Source organism: Ceratocystis lukuohia (assembly GCF_044167205.1).
Source record: "Ceratocystis lukuohia strain C4212 chromosome Unknown Supercontig2_pilon, whole genome shotgun sequence".
Lineage (NCBI taxonomy): Eukaryota > Fungi > Ascomycota > Sordariomycetes > Microascales > Ceratocystidaceae > Ceratocystis > Ceratocystis lukuohia.
The window spans coordinates 271,647-292,337 of NW_027263521.1; the positions used below are offsets into that span (position 1 = coordinate 271,647).

The 20,691-nt window shown below is 47.3% G+C and overlaps 7 protein-coding genes across 7 annotated transcripts; 3 read left to right on the forward strand and 4 right to left on the reverse strand.

The window, feature by feature from the left end:
• Positions 1–2,048: 2,048 nt before the first annotated feature.
• Positions 2,049–3,630, reverse strand: HOO65_020076 (mutator-like element transposase; the record flags this gene model as incomplete). The annotated part of the gene is made up of 2 exons (XM_071006710.1): positions 2,049–2,097; positions 2,396–3,630. The coding sequence occupies 2 exons, from the start codon at positions 3,628–3,630 to the stop codon at positions 2,049–2,051; spliced, it is 1,284 nt and encodes a 427-aa protein (XP_070860714.1).
• Positions 3,631–3,990: 360 nt separating this feature from the next.
• On the forward strand, positions 3,991–4,878 carry HOO65_020077 (Protein IMPACT -like protein; the record flags this gene model as incomplete). Its single annotated transcript, XM_070999984.1, has 1 exon — positions 3,991–4,878. The coding sequence occupies one exon, from the start codon at positions 3,991–3,993 to the stop codon at positions 4,876–4,878; it is 888 nt and encodes a 295-aa protein (XP_070860715.1).
• A 309-nt stretch (positions 4,879–5,187) lies between these two features.
• Positions 5,188–6,431, reverse strand: HOO65_020078 (uncharacterized protein; the record flags this gene model as incomplete). Its single annotated transcript, XM_071006837.1, has 2 exons — positions 5,188–6,288; positions 6,342–6,431. The coding sequence occupies 2 exons, from the start codon at positions 6,429–6,431 to the stop codon at positions 5,188–5,190; spliced, it is 1,191 nt and encodes a 396-aa protein (XP_070860716.1).
• Positions 6,432–8,783: 2,352 nt separating this feature from the next.
• On the reverse strand, positions 8,784–10,658 carry HOO65_020079 (uncharacterized protein; the record flags this gene model as incomplete). Its single annotated transcript, XM_070999985.1, has 1 exon — positions 8,784–10,658. The coding sequence occupies one exon, from the start codon at positions 10,656–10,658 to the stop codon at positions 8,784–8,786; it is 1,875 nt and encodes a 624-aa protein (XP_070860717.1).
• A 425-nt stretch (positions 10,659–11,083) lies between these two features.
• HOO65_020080 (putative 60s ribosomal subunit assembly export protein loc1 protein) lies at positions 11,084–11,751 on the forward strand (the record flags this gene model as incomplete). The annotated part of the gene is made up of 2 exons (XM_071007049.1): positions 11,084–11,383; positions 11,464–11,751. 2 exons carry the CDS (start codon positions 11,084–11,086, stop codon positions 11,749–11,751), a joined length of 588 nt encoding a protein of 195 aa, XP_070860718.1.
• Positions 11,752–12,195: 444 nt separating this feature from the next.
• On the reverse strand, positions 12,196–13,582 carry HOO65_020081 (putative esterase YMR210W; the record flags this gene model as incomplete). The annotated part of the gene is made up of 3 exons (XM_071006776.1): positions 12,196–12,571; positions 12,627–12,741; positions 12,811–13,582. The coding sequence occupies 3 exons, from the start codon at positions 13,580–13,582 to the stop codon at positions 12,196–12,198; spliced, it is 1,263 nt and encodes a 420-aa protein (XP_070860719.1).
• Positions 13,583–16,351: 2,769 nt separating this feature from the next.
• HOO65_020082 (CTD kinase subunit alpha) lies at positions 16,352–20,237 on the forward strand (the record flags this gene model as incomplete). Its single annotated transcript, XM_071006315.1, has 3 exons — positions 16,352–17,790; positions 18,171–19,598; positions 19,664–20,237. 3 exons carry the CDS (start codon positions 16,352–16,354, stop codon positions 20,235–20,237), a joined length of 3,441 nt encoding a protein of 1,146 aa, XP_070860720.1.
• Positions 20,238–20,691: the final 454 nt, after the last annotated feature.

Consider the following 20,691-nt stretch of genomic DNA (forward strand, 5'->3'; position numbering starts at 1 on the left):
TCAGGATAGGGATACAAGCTTGCAAAGCTGCTGGCCAGCTTTTCTCCTTGTTTCTTCTTCTTTCTTTTCTTTTTCATTCCTTCTTTATGTCTTTCACGTCCTTCGTTTCTTCCATGATGTACATTATTTATCCCTGTATTTAAACAAACGCTCTTTACCTGATGAAATGAAATTAGCTACAAAACTTCTGTTGTCATACAAACAAGGACCTGTGATGTTAAAAGTGGATCCACACTGAGACTGCAAAATAGTTGGTGTTTTATTTAATTCAGAAGTATTTTGGGAGCCTGCAGCATCTAATTATTTTACCATCATTTTATTTCCCGAACTACTAAGAGTTATGCTATCGGGAAATAGCGGCTTTTTATCCGACTGGACTGACGCGAACGGCCGCCAACAAGATTGTCCTGAATAACCGCCGCAGTCTAATTTCGATGATCCAAGTTATGATGGTGGTTTGGATCCGCTATAGGGAGTATCTCTTCACCATTAGACACTATTGTCCGTATTCGCATATAGAGACGTCAAGTATGTCAGATTCAGGTTTCCTCGGCTACTGCCTGCTCTTGACTGCTTGGTGGTACTATGAGCCTCCAACAAGCTCGGAGAATAAGCAATCCAAGGGAAAGGAGTCTAGTTGATGTCTATGCCGACGCAGATAGAAATAGTAGTCCGGTGTCAGTGAAGGCTGTTATATCCCAGAATAGTAGCTATAGAGCCAAGGACAACGTCTAGTACGACAATTTGAATCACTGTCGTTGCGTAAGAACTGAACACGGGTGATTATGGCGCAAACCGGAAACTAGGGCTTTGAGTAAGTGCCGACATGATGGATCTTTTTCGAATTTAGTGTCGCTCATTAAAAGTTTAGAAGAGCGCCAAATGTAGTAAAAGGAAGCATTGCTGTTTAGGCAAGATTCCCTTAGATGGCCGATCAAGCTCGTAGTGACGTAAATAGGCTAACTGTGATGTATAGGGAAGAAGTTCTGAAGTTCTGAGGCATCAACGTCGAGATTGATATACTACAAAACTACCAAGTTTCCCACACGCTACAACGCCGCCAACAGGATTAAAACAAATCGAATCGACTGGTAGCACCGCTCTCCTACCTCCCTTAGTTGGTGATCGGTGGTACATCTTGGCCGAGGGACACGTCATCCAGCTCAACCTTGGGTTATTGTTATTGTTCCTGAGAGCGCGATGTAGATGCGCCGGAGAAGTTGTAGGCGTGAGATACGAAGGATAGGAGAGCGCTGTGCGAGGGTCGTTATAGCTTTATGCCAAAAGAAGAGAGCATCTATTCCTGCAACAGTCTTGTCGTACCTACCATTGCTCAACCATCAAGGGCCGCTAAGCTACCCCGTAGGGCAATGTGTGCATCATAGGCTCTGGCGAGAGCTGCTTTGCTAGTTTCTGTAGGTAGATATAAAGATAGACTACTTCAAATAGTTGATAAGAAGGACAATATCACGCTATTAACAGAAAAGATTGAGTTTAACGCACGATTGGTGTGTTGTATACGCTAAATAATTATTGCAATAAAGCGGCGCCGCCTACATGCGCGCCCCCAATTCTTTTATGCGCCCCCTCCCTTGTTGTTTTTTGCTTACCTAAGCAATTTTTTGGCTTACCTAAGTATGATTTTGCTATGACCAGCAAGCAGACTACAGATACAGCAGATGGAGGCAAACAATACAGTGAAATTTATTGATTCAATAGATCTGAATATCTAAGCGGGCATGTCCTCGAAGCCATTGTATGGCCAACCTGATAACACTTGCTACATTTAGGGGCTTTCCTTGTCCTAGGCTCAACATTCTCAAATCCAGACGGCTCACGCCTCGTACTTGAGGCTGGCTGAGTGGGTGTTCTGAAAGTCGGACACCTCCATGGCTCTAAAATAGGCTGCTGATAAAGTTGATTTCGGTTTAGATGCCAATGAGGATGAAAATATTTAAGGGAAAGATTCCGGTTTGTCTCCTGAAGTAGCTGAAGAGTGTGGACACAGGGTAGACCAAGAGAAGATGTGAATGATTGGGTACAAGCTTTCAGAGGCTTTCCAAGAAGTTGCCGCTGCTCTTGGACTTTGCGTAAAGCCTGATGCGAGACCCAGCCACGGACAGATTCAAATGGTGCCACAGGGATATCTAGAGGCACACGTAATTTCTGGGAGGTTTGCATTTTGTGAAGCTCTCTCATCTGACCCAAGATTGCGTTTTTAATGGCTTGCCAAGCATCGAAAAGATCAAATCTTGAAGTTCCCAAGTGTGATTTGATCAGCCAGTGAATTCCTTCAACCCTTGAGGTAGCGGTATTACCAAAATGGAAATACTTGTCCACCCATGCTTTTACAAGTCGTTCCTTGTGTGGGTTGAGCCAGTATGTCAAGACATACCCAACTTCTTGAAGGTGTTGTGAGGTGTACTGACGCCGAAAGTCTTCAACACGGGTCTTGTACGTCTCTTCGTCTGGCGATGCGATTATGGAGTGCCACCATCCATAAAACTCCTCCCATGCCTTGGTCTCCGGACTGTCGGGTGACTCATTGCGCTTAAGGCCAAAAGCTGGTTGGCAGTGTTGGAGAACTGCCTTATTGGCATGCCAAAGGCAAAGCAAGGCAGCAGCAGAAGGGAAATGAATTGGAACAGCATTCATAACTGCTTGACATCGATCTGTGAGAACAACAGAAGGAAGTTCTTGTTGGTATAGAGACTTCAGGTGTTGTAATGCCCATAGATAGTCATCCTCCGTCTCTCCTGAAAGGAATGCGAAGGCGATGCAAAACGATTTCTGGAAGGAATCGACTCCGATCATATCCAGGAGCGGCATAGAATACCGATTTGTCTTATATGTACAATCAAGTAACAAGACATCTGGGTTCTCTAGTAGATATGCTATAGAGCTAGGATGCGCAAAGAAAAGAGCTGTTAAATGGTTTTCCGAGTCAACCCGAACTTCGCACCTAAAGCCTTCTATCTTGAGCTGGTCGATGAGGGCTTGTACGCTGCTCTGCCCTTGGCGTAATTCTCGTCTCGCAGCTGCAATTTGATTGCCAATGTCTTTTGCAGTTGCAAGAGTATCTGAGGTATTATATAGATACGTCCTGATGCTTCGAGGGGCAACTCCAGCCGTTACTAGGCCCGAAACTGTAGATATGTCCTCTGTTTTGAGAGTGCGATGTATGGGATGTGCAGATGGGTCGTCGCTTGGCGGATGATTATGCTGGGCAAATTCGCTGCCTGGCCGGTAAGTTAGAGTCCAGCCACCGTCATCTGGAGATTCTTTGGCTAATACTGAAAACTTGCAGCTAGTTACTCGACTTGAAGTTCGGCGTTTTCGTATGGCTAAAGGGTTTGGCGGCTTTCTAGATCGATCGCAAGCAACAACAACTTTTGTCCGGCCATTTTTAGTCTTTTTAGACTTTCCAGTTGTGAATGCATAGCCTCGAGGTTTCGCCCAGGCATTCGCAGCAGCAAAGAGAGCTTCGCGAGACTCGTAAATCCCTTCAGGGGGAAGGATATCGTCTGGAACTTGACTGACTTGTAGTGCCTCTGCATTGTCTGCTACTTCATCTGCTGTGTTGTTTGCATTTACAGCATTTAAAGCGTGTGATAAAGCGTCTGTCTCCATCTCTATCTGGTTTATCTGGTGTATTTGATGTGGTGTATGTGGTGTATTTGGTTTCATGTATCTTCTGAATTTGCATCGCTGTTGAGGGGTCAAAATCATACTTAGGTAAGCCAAAAAATTGCTTAGGTAAGCAAAAAACAACAAGGGAGGGGGCGCATAAAAGAATTGGGGGCGCGCATGTAGGCGGCGCCCAATAAAGCGGTCCGCTTACTCAGCAGTATTTGGCTGGAGGGGTGCCAAAAGTATGTATACGTACTCGCACATTTAGATTATCACGACATTGTGTGGACTTGCGCTCCCACTGTATTGTCAAATATCGCCGTGAAAATTTAGCCCAATTTTCTTCGGTTGCCCTGAAATATGTCTGAGGATTTCATAGACGAGATAGAGGCTATAAACTCTATCTATGGAGACAACACTATTACCCCAATTTCTGGGTCGTCTCCCGCCTCTTATATATTAACTCTCCCTACTGCCAAATCCTCTCTGCGCATGACGTTCCCCGAAACGTACCCCGAAACAGAGCCGCCCATACTAAATGGACTCCATAGTGCAGGCGATCTTACTAAACGAGGCTCTGGCGCTCGCGATGTCCGTCTATTTCAAGAAGCTCTAGGGACTTCTTACGTCCCGGGGGCAGTTTGTCTATTTGATGCCCTCGAGGAACTCTCACGGCTATTAGAAGACGAGGCTGCTGCCGAAAAGGCAGCTGAATTGGAGGCGGCAGAAGGGCTCTATGAGGAAGTGGGAGGTGAAGGTGAGGGGCAGTCTAAGCGGCACACGCAAACAGAAGACATAGCAGTGGACCTCACCGGGCCTGCACCGCCATGGACTCTCTCGATGCCTTTCATGGAAAACAAATCCACCTTTCTCGCCCGCGCGGCGCGTGTCGATTCGCCTACACTAGCGGCTCAATATATCGCGCACCTACTCGCTAGCGACAAAAAGGTACGCTCAGCAACGCACAATATCACAGCATGGCGGATACGTGGGCCAACTGATGGTAGTGGGAAGCCTGGCGCTGTATACCAGGATTGCGATGATGACGGCGAAACAGCGGCTGGCGGCCGACTATTACACCTTATGCAGATTGCAGATGTGTGGGATGTTGTGGTGGTCGTTACGCGGTGGTACGGCGGGCTGAAGTTGGGCCCGAGACGCTTTGCCTTGATTAATAACGCTGGGAGGGATGCATTGGTAAGAGGAGGGTTTATTGAGGAGAAGGAGACTTCTAAAAAGAAAAGATAGAAGCGGAATGCTTGGGTCATAGCATGTCGCAGGGTGGTGAATCCCACATGTTGTGATAGTGTGATATTGAAGTACAAGGTTACATGGGCAGTCTCAGAAAGCCACTTCGTATACTTGCACAGTATATCCCATAGGTATGAGTAAATTATTGCTTTTTACTCATGACGTCATGATATATATATATATATATAAACCTAAATATCTTGCGCTAAATAAAGAAGACAGATGCTGATATCAAAACACAACAGCCACGCATTGTTGTTGTATAAACAAAACACCAGGAGACCCGACCCATGACTCGCAAGACTTTCACTCGACAATTGGCTTGAGTATTTCCAGTGCTCGCTTTGCCTGTATCTCGGACAAAATAACCGAGCCGGCCTTTGCTGTTGAAAGATATGACAGCTCTGAGCTGCTCTCCATCTTCATTTCATGTAACAACCGCCCCGCAACACCGCAAACAATACCAGTGACTTCCGTCGGCAAATTGGTCAAATCGAGGAAGATGGGAGTCATGGTGGATTCAAAGTCGCCTACAAGCGAGTTTCCAAAAAATGGAAGCAGCTTGCGATCAAGGAGAAGAGATGGTGGGTCTTCCTGGGCAAGAGTCACCGAGCAAAACCTGGGATGGGATACTAACGCAGAAATAATACCAGTGTATAGCGAAGTGTCGGCAGTATCGATCCAACCACGCGGAGCACTTCCGCGGCGACCATGAATCGCATGGGCTGGCGCACGAAGTTCGGAGTTTTGCATTTCATGGTCACGGCCCGAGCATTGGACCAGCTCTAAATCAACCTCTGCATACGGAACTACCGCGCGCTTTCGAAGAAGGTCGAAAGTGCGACTCATTAGTTCATCGACATTACTAGGAAGTGGTGTTCCAGGAGAAGAGTCAGATGTGGGACTGGGGGCTTCGGCACTATTGGTACTACTAGGATAGCCAAGAAAGCCCGGAGGTACGTAGCTAGACCCATTTTCACTGGAAAGTTGAAACCCATGAGCAAGCAAGGTCGAGTTGACATTGTGGCGCTCCTTGGTAGGGACACAAATAAAGTCAGAGTAATAGGTAGTGATGAAGAAAATAGGGATACCGGCTAAAGCGAGCGGAGAGGTGAGTTCCATTACGCGACTTGCAGCATCCATTCCAGCACTGATGACAGACAAGACCATGTATGTGTCTTTCGAAATAGTGACTTGCCCAGTCCTTCCTTCAGGTAGTGTAGATATGACGGGCATGAAGACATTTCGGGCCCACTCATGATGACACACAATAGAGCATTCTAAAGGTGTTATGGTGATATTGAGGAAGCCATGTTGACCATGTGTCAAGCCACCGGGGCTAAAGTCTGGTCCCTCTGCAGTTACACGAACTGTGTAGGTTTGGGGCAGCAGTGTACGAAGAATGGGCTGGAGTAGTGACGAGTAAATGTCCAGGGGAATGTGAATCAAAGAATAGGTACCATCCTATAGGGCAGTTGGTTAGCACAAGCACAGACATGGGGTGTAGGTGATTGCGAAAGACTTGCAATGATAGATATTTGGGCATTCATTTTGAAAGCGGTATCCCCAAGCCTTTTTTTTTGTCCTTGGCGTGAAGGGTGTCGTACTTGGAAAAGAAGAAAAAGGAAACAAAGCGTATAAGGTATATGAAGACTCTTCTCGTGCTAGTACAAATTTGGACCCAGCTGGAAAAAAAGGGACGGAAAAAGGCCAAAGGAAGGACGCACGGAGGTCGTGAAGGATAAAATACTAAAAGCCCGGAGCGCAAAGGAGACTTCAAGTTGGATGGTATGACTTGGGGGTTGACTAACGGAAGAAGTGTCGTAGTCTTTGGTTCTCAGATATCGGTCGTGTGATTAAAGAGTTATTAATCGAAACTCCCTTCCAGGCCTAAGTCGTCAAACTGCTAGCAGTGAGCTTGTTGGCGCTAAGGTTTAAGTAGCGTAAGAGCACCCTGTCACGCGGTGATAATAAAGGAAAAAGACGGAGCAGGAAAATAGCGGCTTACAAGCTCTAAGGGCAAGGGCTTATCGTGAAAAAGAAACGAAGGTCAAGAACAGGAAGGGAACAAGTCAGAAGTTGACCGGAGAAGGAAAGTCTAGAATCAACCAAGAGGAACGTGGGAGATGACAGAAAATTTTGTAAGTCCGGCAAAACAGGAGGCAAAACCGGCTAGGGCAAGCCAATCCGGGGACGTTTGGTGATAAAAGAGATGAAAAACGTAACGAAAAGGAAAGAGAGTATGAAAAAAAAAAAGGAAGAAAAAAGAAGGCCAAGATAGCGTAGCTTGATTCATCACGGGACAAATAGGGAAATAGAGCAAAGAAGCTGAGATGGAAACTGCCTTGTTTTAATAGCAGCTTTCGAAACGAAACGGGCAGGCTCGCGGTATGGCAAGGCCTTCTTCAACAAGCAACTCCCACAAAAGACAAAATTACATCTCCTTCCGATATCGACATGTCCTAATATTCCAGGGCTTGCATGCACCGCACGCATATCAACGCATATTTACAGTTTAACATCCAAGGAAGCCAACCACAGCCCTACATTCGACTTAGCCATTTCGATCTTGATTATTTTACACAAGCCCCATTTGCTCAGAGCCCACCCATTTCATCAGCTAGCCCTGCGCTCTCGCTCGTAGGAGCATGGCGTCAACCGGGCAGGCGGGCATTTGCTGCAATAGCAGTAATGCACCAAGCAAAAGCAACAGGAACAAGCATGAATATACGGGATGCTCATAGCCGACCTTATCAGCTAACATTTGCTGGCAACACAGCACCCCCGTTTTCAACAGATAATGCGCCCGCTCTGCTCCTCCACCAAGGTTATTTCCCCTACCTAGTTTCAACTGACTAGGATAAGCTTGTCTATTTGTTGTTCTTTGGTTTTCTCTGCTCCTACTGATATATGCCCTTTCTGCACCTGCATGTGCCTTGTCTTACAGACGGGGCCCCATAATCCGTTATCTTTGGCTTCCGGGAATACCCTATGCTACCCTCCTCGATCTTGAATCTTTATCCCACGACCTTTCATCACAACAATGGTGTCTTTTTTCCTGCTAGTGAATAGCTTCCAGCAAAGGAAGCTTGGGCTGTCAGAACCCTAATACGACGACAGTGTAAACATAGGGTTATTCAGATGCCCCCATCTACTGCCAGGCCCCCCACGCTCTCACTGAGCTGGTTGTGTGTGTGTGGGGGGGGGGGGGGGCTAATAAATGCAGAATGGAGCAAAGAATTTCTCTTTTTATATTGGCGGGCCATTGTCAGGGTAAGCAGCCACTGTACGAATGTAACCACAGCGTCGTAATATTTATCTTAGAGGCCTGGCAAAGCTCCAAATGAGAGATAAGAGTCCACATAGCCCTTGTCCTTGTTCCCCCTCTTATCCACAGACATGATCTCCATTCCCATTCGGCACTGTATCGCTACCCATTGATCAACTAATAGCCCTGGCATAGCATTATAACAGCCACCGAACTACGCTATCAGAAGGCACTCGGGAACACATCACAAAAAGGCTATAGGACTAGAACAAGAGTGGAAGGAAATACTTCCCTCGACCTCTTCCGCACGGTGATATTTTGCACAGCAGATTAGCCTCGTTCACGCCGGCTAGTGTGGGGGTGAGACACTAGATGATCAGAGAGAAAATAATGACAAGGAAGACTCTAAGAAAGCAGGGCTTCGATCAAGAAAGAAAGTAGCCCTAAAAGTGTACAGCTGTCAAAAAATCAAGCCCTCCAAGCTTAGGTGTGCAAAGACATGCGCAAAATGACACTAGCATGCAACGTGCTGGTTCTCTCCCCAAGTCCCGGCTATCCAATATCCGATTCTATAAGTACAAAAATACAAGGACAACATCTTCCCTCCCACCCCCCAATTTGCAATTTCATTTACCTACCGCTTAATGCCTACTACTACTAGGTTCCGCGGACTATGTTGGTAATCAAACACTGTCTCCACCCAGCAGTCTCTCACCACATCGCTATGCTCCCGTAGAAACTGCCATCTATCTGTGACAATCATCGACTCCACCACCTGGGCACTAAATGAAATCAAGCTCCACACTGCAGACATCTCGCGATAGCGTGGCAGGTATCTCTCCTTGTACTTTTCAATGTCCTCATCCGTCAGCCCCTCAGTAGCCTTAGCTACCGTAGCGGCATATTGCTCATAGTCTTTGTTGGTAGTTAGCTTCGCAATGGCTCCGCGTACATAGGCATTCAGATTCTTGTAGGCTGCCTTGCGCAGCGACCCAACAATAACAGGATTAGTGCTTAGGTTGAAGGGGGAGTCCGCCTCGCCGTCTTCTTCACCCCGTTCCACGTCTTGTCCGGCGGAATCCTTGGCTGCATGTCGCACCGTTGAGACAACTCCGTAGTCTAGGAAGATTCGCTGCAGAACCGCGCGGAAAAAGTGCCGTGAAAAGAACTCGTCGCTGTCATCTTCGCCCCAATTCAATGGCGCTTGGCATGCCATCATGCGCGCAGTAATGTTTAGCCTAACTCCTTCCTTGTAGCTTTCCAGACGATTACTCATTGGGAAGCCCTGAGGATCAAAACGAGATGACTCCCGGATCAAACGACCGTTTATTGCTTGAAGAGTTGGCCGGAGGTACTGCGACAAGTACGTAGGAGGGCCTAGGCGCTCAGTCATCAAGTTATAGCAGCAGCCTACAATGGCAACTGCACGCATGGATGGGTTCATAACCAGTGACCGAATCCCATAGTGTGATAGATTTCCGCAAGAGTGAATTGAAATCGCCATCAACTTGCGCCTCTGGGCCTCTGCTTCTGCTGCTTTTTCGATTTCTTCCTCTGATAGTTCGTCATCCTTGACTGCCTCCTTCTTTTCCTGTAGTTGCACAGCATCTAACTGCTGAATAATCTCAGTCAAGTCGCCGCTTTCCATGCGGCCTTTGACATATGTGATAGCGCCGTTGCCCTGAGTTCGCTCATACTCGGCCTCGGCTCCAATAGCCCTGCGTGAACGGAGGTCTACCTTGTCATCGATCTCAATCTTTTTCTCTAGATTCCGCTCTAGCCACTCACGCTTTGTAGCATCAGTTTCCGTCTCAAGTCTTTTGCTATCCACAGTTTGCATAAACAGCTTCTTGTTGCGTATAATTACGGGCTTCTTGGCAATCCCAGCCATGATGTCCAAATCCTTTGCACCCAGAATGTTTTCCTCGCGGCACTCGACAGCGACAATGTTATGAGCATATGGCTTGCTAGCGAGAGTACGACCAAGATAGTTTTGCCCACTGCCGAAATCAATCAGATGCGAGATATCCTCGCCATACTTCGTTGCAATGTCACCCACAAGGCCATGGACGTAGTTCGCGAAGTTGACCACCTCATGGATCTTCTTTTCCTTCATGCCGACTGTAATATGGCGAGGAAGCTTTTTTAGGTCTTGCTGGCGTGATGTGAAATTGCGGCACAGCGTCAACCGCCGGATCTGGGTAATATAGTCTACCAAAGATGCTGGCACAGGCAGCTCACAGCAGACTGGTAAATCGCCCGAGACATCGTCGCGCATAAGAAGGTCAAGAAGTTTCATAGGCGGGCATGCCATGAGAAACTCCTGCCAGTCCTTTGGAACTACGGCCTGGAATAGACCAGGATCTGTTGTGAAAAAGTCCAAGATGTGAACACCACCACAGAGAAGCTGAAATAGATTGTTGGTTGAGACAAACTCAAGTAGGGCCTCAATGTACGCATCGGGAGTCTCGAACTCATCCGAGCACGGCAAAGGCTTGTTGGGGATCATGGCGGCTCTTATGGGCCCAGAAATTGGCCGCTGACTATTTTCGTTAAGAAGCCGAGTAGTCGAGGTAGACAAACTTGGTGAGGAGGGGCAGATTAGTCGATCGTGGAAAAAGTTATTATGCAGTAGTTATGCAACACTAGCTAGTTTATGCATGCATAGCTAACTGTGTTGCTCTATCAAAGATCTGCCGATAATATACCGAAGATAGTCTTATCTTATCGGCTCCCAAAGTTTCAAAAAATTTACAAGACCTTACCAAATTGCGCTTCGGTCCCAATGTTCTACTGTAAAGGTATTATCACTGCGACTTGTTGTAACTATTTCCTAATTCCTATTCCATCAAAGTGCAGCCAAACACAAAATTCGAGTCGCATACGCAAGTCCATCATATTTACAGCTCCAATTTCCTCCAACCATTCTTCACAATGGCGCGGACAGCCACGATCAAGAACAAGCATGCGTTGAATAAGTCCAACCAGGCCAAGGAGAAGAAAGAACGCCATCGCGCCCCCACGGGTGTTGTCAAGATCAAGGATCAAAAGGGCACACCGCCCAGCAAAGCCCCGAAGACTGCCAGCGGCCTGGTCGACCTACTGCGCAAGCGCAACAAGAAGAAGACGTATACGGCCAAGGAGCTTAACCTGCCAGAACTCAACAAGATCACCCCCATTGGCGTTGTAAAGCCCAAGGGTAAAAAGAAGGGCAAGGTGTTTGTGGATGACAAAGTAAGCCTAGTTGATTTTTGAGTACAATGCTTTTTTCCCCATTTTGGCAACTTTTGCTAACCACTTCACTCACTTTGCAGGAAAGCATGTCTACCATTCTCGCTATGGTCCAAGCAGAGAAGGAGGGGCAGATCGAGTCTAAGATAATGAAGGCGCGTCAGCTCGAAGAAGTCCGGGAAGCCCGCAAAATCGAAGCCGAGAAGAAGGAAGCCGAGAGAAAGGCACAACTCGAAGACGCCAAGGATAGCTTGCGCAAAAAGCGCAAGCGGAAAACCAAAGACACCGAGGACGAGGGCGATTCGCTCAAGCAAATTTCCATGGGGGGAACGAAGCCCTGCAAACTGAAGAAGCGGGTGGCGTTTGCCTAATTCTAAGGGGAGAAATGTTTCGAGTCTCATGACTCTGAGCTTAGAGAGTCAGGAGTGACCTTATTACAAGGAGCTTAAGCGGCAAGACTGTTATTGTATTCTGAAGCTGAATACTCCTAAAAAGATCAGCAGTGACGTCGTTTCTGCGGCGTATATCACAACCACTTTGACTGACGTAACAGGCGGGCGGCTTTTGGGGGTGGATTTTGGGTGTTTATATTGCATGGGCATCGGCGTTCTTGGCTGTAGAAAAGCGATCTGGGGTGCCATACCAGTTACTATTCGACTTGCACCGTTTTTTTGTCTTTTAATAAATCAATATCACTTGACTTCGTTTGTTTTTGAGTGTTATAATAAAAGTGACCTCAAAGTTACTATATATGAACTAGTTCGAATCAGTGTATATGGTCTCGCTCTAGATAGGGAACATAGAGGCTCCATTTCCTATGCGTTATTCTCCCAGTGACGCTTCATGGCGTCGTAAGTGTATTCACGCTTGCGGTTGAGCATAGGATCGATCTTGGGCAAAGTCTCCAGATCGACGTCAAAGGCCATGCGATTCAAGTAATTACAAACCGGCTTAGTGAACCAGCGACCGCCGCCAACCTCGAACCAGCCGAGATGGCCACCTAGTGAGGTGGCCAACATCACAGTGTAGGGATTTGTGGCAATCTCGGGGTAGGGCATAGCCTCATCAGCGGCAATAGGGTCATCCTTAGCATGAACGGCAAGGACGGGAATACAAATAGAGGTGACAGCATCAGATGAGGAGGCATCACGGTAGTAGGCAGTTTCGGTGGGGTAGCCCCAGGTCTTGGGTCTACACGCGTATCATTAGTTCCTTATCTTAATGATAGTATGATGGGTTCACCTACTGGATCTCGCGATCGAATTCATAGAGATAAGTAATATTCATAAGCTTTTCATAGTCGTAGTTGGTATACTTTTTGATGGAGTCCTGATGGCGGCATGCTAGCTTTTTCATGCTGTCTAGTGTGTGTTAGCTGCTATTATCTCTAATTTCACGTTCAAGAATAAAAAGTCTGACGTAGGACTTACTACCCATAGATTTCATGTAAACTTCCCTGCCAATCCAGGTCCGACGTAAGCAAGTGTTAGACACCTCCAAGTTAAAAGGGTTGGAGCACAGAACCGCGGTCTTCAACACACAGTTCTCACCCTCTTCACCCATGTAGTTAGTTAGAATATTAGCACCTAAAGAGAAGCCAACCGCAAAAAGTGGCCTTTTGGGGTACTTCTCGCCAAGCCACTTGATGAGTTGACGCACATCCCAAGTGGCACGAGCATTATAAAAGATGCCGCTGGTGATTTTGCTCCATGCACAGCCACGCGAGTTAATCACCACAATCTCCCATTTTCCGCTATCAAACAGCGGTGCAATGGTGTGTCTCAAGTAGGCTTCATGGGAGCCTCCAGACAGGCCATGCATGACGACCAGCGTGGGCTTGGTGTCATCGCTAGACATGGTTGCAAATTCGCTGTCTGCCCAGTAGGTCGTGCGAGGCGGCAAGGTGGCATCTTTAGGCTCTTCATTCGGCGGTACGACCCAATCAACAGTAAAGGTTCCGGGGATGTTGACCTCCTCAGACTCGAAAATTCGACGCTTATAATACAGCGATGGAGCATCCCGAGAGGTGGCGGCAATAGCGGTCTGGACATGGCCGTTGAAATACAGAGGGTTAAGATTGCATGCTGGCGTGGCCTGTTCACAGACCTTGAGCAAGTCTGTCTGGGTGCCGTCCTTAAGAGCAAACTTGACGGGCTCTTTGTTGTGAGTGAAGGTCACGTTTGCCTGTCCAAGCCACTCCATTGTGAATTTTTAGTTAACGAGGTTTTGAAAGAGATGTGTCGGTAACAAGAGTCGGGGGGACAAGAGAAATACAATGTGGATACAGAGAGCATTGATATTCTATGTTGGGAACATTGCTAGGGTTATATGTGCAAAACAACACAACCAAAACCTCAACAAATTAATTAGGAAGTTACCGGCTACGGCCTATCAAGCGCACACATAAGACAAGTTGCATTCTAAGATAAAACATCCATTAGCTATCTTGATAAGTATGAAAAAGCCCCAAGTAGGAGATTCTAGAAGCAGGAATAATTTCTCAGCTTCATACAAACGCTTAAGGATGACCGTGATGTACAGTTAAAGCTAGGATAGGTGTCTAAACCTAATCCTGTCTACCATAGCTACAAGCTTATAGGACATGCCACCATGCCTAATTATTTAAAAAGAGTGACGGCAAGGAAACAACTTTATTGTAATTTTGTATAATTTTAGGTGTATACATAGCATGCCGTAACTAGTAGTAAGATGACACATGCACCACAGAATACAAGATAAACGCCGAAGATGGGGCATCTGAGTCCTCATAAGCTGCAGCTGACACCAGCTGCCTTGGCCTATCTAGGGTGGGGCTAAATGTCTTCTGCCCAAAACTTCCTGGAATAAACTCGACTTCCTTTTTTTACCCAGAAACAACTCATCTTCTCCACAATCCCAGAATTCTTATCAAGTGCAGCATCGCGTTTTTAGTTGCTTTGGGAACTCTTACTCAACGATGAGAGTGGCGGGACCACAACCCATTTACTAGCTAATTAGCTACGTTATGGAAACAACTCCCTTGAATGAATGGCCTCAAACAAGTTTACCTATGACTTAGCCTCGTCTCCAGATCAAATTCTTGTTTTTTCTGTTTGGCCTGTTATGGGGTTAATAGTGCTATCCCTGATCTTTAAGAAAGACTGAACAAACTTGCCTACTTGCAGGTGATCAACATTCAAAGGCTGCTGTTGTCCGTTTTTTTCACCCTCTTAGTAGGATATGTTTTCCACGGGCTGAAAGCCCATCGAGGGCCAATTGACCGCCCAAAACTTCGCCTTTTTCATGCCGGACAACCGATAGTCCCGTTAGTCATGCCTGGCGGCTCTTGTATCTAGAACTAGCCAGAGTGCGTTGTGCGCCCAGAAAGTCGTCAGAAAGATCGACGAAGTGGGTCTCATTTCCAAAGTATGCCATGGCATTTTCTACTTGACCGTTGTCTTGAAATTGACATCACAACTGTTTAATGAACCATGGCATGCACTATGTCGAAGACATCGTCGCTTGACCCAACATTATATCTGCCGGATGGCAGTTGTGCTAATACAGAGGTGATACTAGTACACCTCTGCTTGTCTATGCACTATTGTTGTTGTTTGACTTTGTCTCCTGTCAACCTGTTGGAAATTCTGGGATACTGGTATAGACGGAGAACTCGACGGACCCTACTCATCTCTATCAAATAGAGGGTATGAGTGGTAGTCTTGCTCTGTCTTCTACTATATCAGCCTAGATATCATGCGACGGTATCAGAGTTGATGATATATGGCATGGCTTTAGTTCCACCTATAGTCAAAGACTATTTGTATGACAACAATCCTAAAGCCCTAACTATTCTAGCTCTGGGCTAGAGTGGACGGGGACTACAACAGATGGAACAGCATATTGTAAATGATTATATAGATTGTCCTTCTGACAAGAGAAGAAACTGCGGCATGGATTGGCGACTTGCTCTTCTCCCCTTCGGGGGTTAGTGTCTTTGCGAGCACGCCCGGCAAAATATGCTCTGCTACGGCAAGTTTAGTCAACCTGACTTGACTTGTCTTGATAGTGGTCCATGCAAAGACAAAACAGTCAGTGCAATTATCTGTGCTTATTGGTCCTATTGGCGGCTTGAAGTCTATCAATCAAGCGTCTGGCTTCTTCCTCGGACAGTATTGCCGTAACAGCATCCTATCAATATCAGCCGTCACAGAGTTTAAGACGGCTGAAATCCATTGCTGTTGCAACAATCACAGGTTGCCTTGGCCATCATCGATTCCACCCACACCTTACAACTTGTCAACCTGTTGTTAGCTCTGCTGCCACTGACTTAACCCAACTTCCTTGCCCATCCGGCTGAATACCGGCTAAATATGGCGCTTAATCTGCGGGTCAACTTACCTCGCTAAGCGAAATTCATCCTTTGCCTTTTTCGAGTTTGAAAGCTTGCGGCTTTGGCTTTGGTTTTGCCCTGGCCTTCTGCCTTGTGCTAGATGTTCTGCTTTGAGTTTCGAATTTCCTCTTTCCTTTGTCCGTATTACAAGCTTTTTATACGCAGAATATCCCCAGTGAAAGGCTGTCAAGCGGCAGAATCAAAGACGACAGACGCATTGAAGTCGCAAGCTCACCAAACCTATCAGTTTAGCAGCCTGTCTTGTAACGCAGGCTTGGCTGAGACGCCCATCCATCCAACTCACTGTGCAGACGTTAACAGTCTCACTAGTCTTCATCCTCAGGCTTGATTTGGCGTTGATCAAAATCCGACTTGTTGATTATTGATACTGCTATTCTTCTTGCTACTGCTCACTTTTAAACGTGATTTACGTGCACTGCGCGCTCCGCAAAAAGCTCGACGCTCATCTCTCCTTCTCTCCCACCCCGTTTGGCTTCATTTGTTAATTCTTTATTAATTCTTTTTTTACTTCTTTTTTTACTCTACAGCAAGGCCATGCTACTGTAGAAACAGTCGTTGGCTCTCTACCTAATTCAATCATGAGTGGCACTATCATCAGAGATCAAGAGCCAGAGGAAAAACGCCCCAAGACTGAAGCTAATTCGAGAGGGCCTTTGCCAAAAGATCTAAAGGCTGATATATTGGCGGGCAGCCAGTTATCACCAGACCATCGGTCTTACGACTACAATAAATCTGAGCCATCTGAGTCTCATCATCAGTTGTCTCATACCCAGACTGAAGCTGGCTACTCCAGCTCAACACGTGATAGAGATCGAGACAGGGACCGCAGTCGAGGCAGAAACTCAAGCAAGCGGCGGCATCGTCGTCCGTCTCCATCGATCAATAACACTAAGACTTCCGCCTCAGCAGACCCATCTCGCCAATCCCGCGCCTATGATGGTTTAGGCTCTGCCCCCTCAGATTCTGTTCTTACAGCTGTTTCGGACTCTAGCAAACATCGCCGTTCTCGCTCTCGCTCAGTGTCAAGATCACGCGACCGGAGAGACTCTCGGCGAGACCGTGACTCGAATAGGGAACGAGTTGTATCCCCTTCTTACCATAGATCAAGGTCGACAGATAATGCCCGACACCGGTCTGGCCATGCCAATGACGAAAAATCAGCAGCCTTGCGTGGGAATCACTCTCCTGCAGTGAAACGTCGCCGATCAAGAAGTCCATCTCCACACTCTCATCGAAAACGCTCTAAGCGTGAACGCAATCGGCGAGACCGGGAACGTGAGCGTGAGCGTGATCGTGAACGCGACCGTGATCGAGATCGAGATCGTGATCGTGACCGTGACCGTGACCGTGACCGTGACCGTGACCGTGACCGTGACCGTGACCGTGACCGTGACCGTGACCGCAATCGTGACCGCGATCGTGACAGGGATCGAGAAAGAGAAAGAGATAGAAATAGAGATCGTGAGAGAGATCGGGATCGAGCAAGGGGTAGAGAGAGGGGCAAAGACTACCCCAAAGAGCCCGATAATGATACAAAACCACCGCGTCGTCGTAGGCACGATTCAATTGATTCAAGACAACCTCGACGCTCTCGATCAAGATCACACTCACGATCACATTCACCCACACAAAAGTCAAACCAAGCGAACACGGCTGACACAACTTCGAATAATACCGTCTTCCAATCAAGCGCTCCGCCCCCTCGAAGCTTGGAACCCGATCGCCGGCCCCGTAGCCGAAGTAGGAGTCCTAGAGAATCACGCTCAAGCCTACGCAGACGATCGACTAGCAACAGCCGTGAACGTGGCCGTGACCGAGATCAAGATCGCGATAGGGGCCGCGATCGGGATCGTATTTTCAGGGATATTGAACGCGATAAAAGACATGATTGGCCCGACGATGATACCGACCGTGGTAACCGCAAAGGTCGCAGAGAACGCAAACGTGGCAAACGGGCTATCCCATGTGATCCACTCGCCTCTGGTGCAAATAGCGTCGAGGTTAACCTTGCCGCAAGGTTAGGTCGAAACGACCAATCTGCCTCTTATGCAGACAATCATTCCGAGAGATCGCCTCTACGTGGGTTTAGTAGTCTTAGAAATGGTTCATCAAACATCAGCACCGAACATAATGAACCAGGCATCACTGGGTAAGGCTAGGCATCCACCTGCATCGGGCTATTTTGAACAAAGTTGCTAATCCATTCCGATTTCTCGATAGACAATCCTCACAGAACCCGTTGGATGGTTATTCCGATACCCAAAAACCTACTTCGCCTCCTCACACCACTCACCTTGGACCCTCACACCGTGGCAACTTTCGCCCAGCGTCGGCCGCTTTTAAGAGTGGTCGTTTAATAGGTACTAGCGATTTAGATGCATCTAAGTTAGAATCTAGTGATCGCAACTCAAAACTTGAAAATCCTTCAACTGACGGGCAAAATCCATTGGCCAGTGAACACAGCCAAGAGCATGACAAATCACATTCACAAGCTGACGCTGATGAAGCTTCTGGTGCCCAAGAAGAGGAGATTTATGATGGAAAGCCCTTGGGTGATAGTGTCAACCAGCCAGTGGCGTCAGGACCTTCAAGCGGCCACAAGTTTAGTTTTGCTTTCAAACCCTCGAAGACCTCAACAACCACCGTTCCCAACCCTGAAATTTCGCAAAAGTTCAACGCCTCTGTTGTCTCCAAGCTAGAAAAACAACCACCAACTGGTCCCTCGAGAACTACCGACCCCCGAGACCGCGATGCACCGCCCAAAAATGCACCTACAGGCCCTGCCTCTACTAGGGCCTCTCGGGCTTCACAGCAGCAACAACAACCCCGACCCCCCAGAACCCGCAAGGTCATGAAAAAGTTTCGCAAACTTCTGCCAAAACCTCAGCTTCCAGAGCATCTAGCCAATTCTCAATCCGTGTACTACCGCAAACCCGGCAACGAGTCGGTTGTTGGTTCAGGAACATATGGAAAAGTTTTTAAGGCGATGAATGTGTACACCAACAAGCTTGTCGCCCTTAAAAAAATTCGCATGGAAGGCGAACGTGATGGATTTCCGGTCACTGCCATGCGCGAAATCAAACTGCTGCAGTACCTGCGTCACCCAAATGTTGTGAGCCTCTTGGAAGTCATGGTTGAGAAAAATGAATGCTTTATGGTGTTTGAATACCTCTCACATGACCTTACAGGAATTCTCAATCATCCCTCCTTTAAGCTCAACGACGCCCAGAAAAAGGACATGTCGAAGCAGATGTTCGAGGGTCTCGACTACCTGCATGCCCGTGGCGTTCTACATCGAGACATTAAAGCGGCTAATATTTTAGTGAGCAAAGACGGAATTCTCAAGCTTGCAGACTTTGGTCTGGCTCGGTTCTATGCTAAACGACACCGCTTGGACTACACCAATCGTGTCATCACCATTTGGTACCGGCCTCCCGAGCTTCTCCTCGGTGACACTAAATACTCTTCAATGGTAGATGTATGGAGTGCCGCATGTGTCATGGTAGAGATTTTTTGTCGCCAGCCGATCTTCCCTGGTGATGGCACTGAGTCTAACCAGCTCGAACGCATTTTTTCGGTGATGGGCACTCCAACGAAGGAGATTTGGCCCAGTATTACTGAACTGCAATGGTTCCAACTCTTACGGCCGAGTTTTCTACGGCCAAGCATTTTCTACAGCAAGTACCATGACAAAGTTTCTCCACAGGCGCTACAACTGTTGGCAGCCATGTTCCAATATGATCCGAACAGGCGCCCATCCGCAGCAGAGGTCCTAAACCATCCATACTTCACAGAGGAGGAACCAGCATCCGTGCAGTGTACTGAGTAAGTTACACCAAAGATTCTGTTGTGATATTTTTCCGCAAAAATACTAACATCAACCCTCTTAGACTACAATATCTCGATGGCGATTGGCACGAGTTTGACTCCAAGGCCCTTCGTCGTGAGGCCCGTCGAGTACAAGAGAGCGGTCTCGATACCACAGCCGGTGGGGCGAGAAAGGCGGACAAGCAAAACTCAACTCATAATGAGGCTGTTGTACACGAGGATGTCATTGCTCAGGATGTTAGTTCGGGCCTAGCTGATACAATCGAGGCTGTCTCTGCTTCCGGTGCTACTTCTATCGACCCGGATCCTCCTGCAGACACTTTTCTCCCCGATGCCGACACTTGCATTAACCCGGATACCGATCTTATTCTCGCTGAAACTACAGAACCATCTTTAATCATCGACAAGATGCAAATCGACTCTACACAAACTCCACTCGAGAAATCTGCTGAGTCGTTTTTGCCTTCGAACGAATCGATACCGCTACCAGACCGGTCTAATTCATCTACAAATCTTGCAAGTATGGTAGATCAAACTGTGCCAGCCCTGTGCTCCAACTCTGCCAACTCGGATATCACAGATGCACCAAGCACTAGGGTGGAATCACTGGGGCTAGATAGAGCAGGCATCTTGTGATCTAGAAATTATGGCTGAACATTTATGAGTTAGAGGGGACCAATATGCGGAGTAGAAAATCCAGGTCGTGTATTTATTTGCACGTTATATTCAACTTTTTTTCTAATAGCTAGACTTTGTATCTGTGCATTACATAATATTCCGTGTCCGCATCCTACTGCAACCGTCCATGATCTAAAGACTTACCAACGACGTCTGTCTTTCTTGTGGCTTGTTTAATAATGCCCTTAATTTCTCCTTGACCAAATCCAATCCTTGTGGACATGCGCAGTTGTGTGCCCCATAGCGCATTTCTTGTTCTTCTGCTGATCCTGTGTGTGTGTATTGATGACCCGAGTGAAGAGGAAAATCTTGCGAGCAACTTGGCTTAACGTAGAAATTCTGGGAAGCAGCGGGTGCACATGTAGCTGATCGGAGAGATAGAATTTCTTTTGAGGAGCCATCGTGTGGCGGA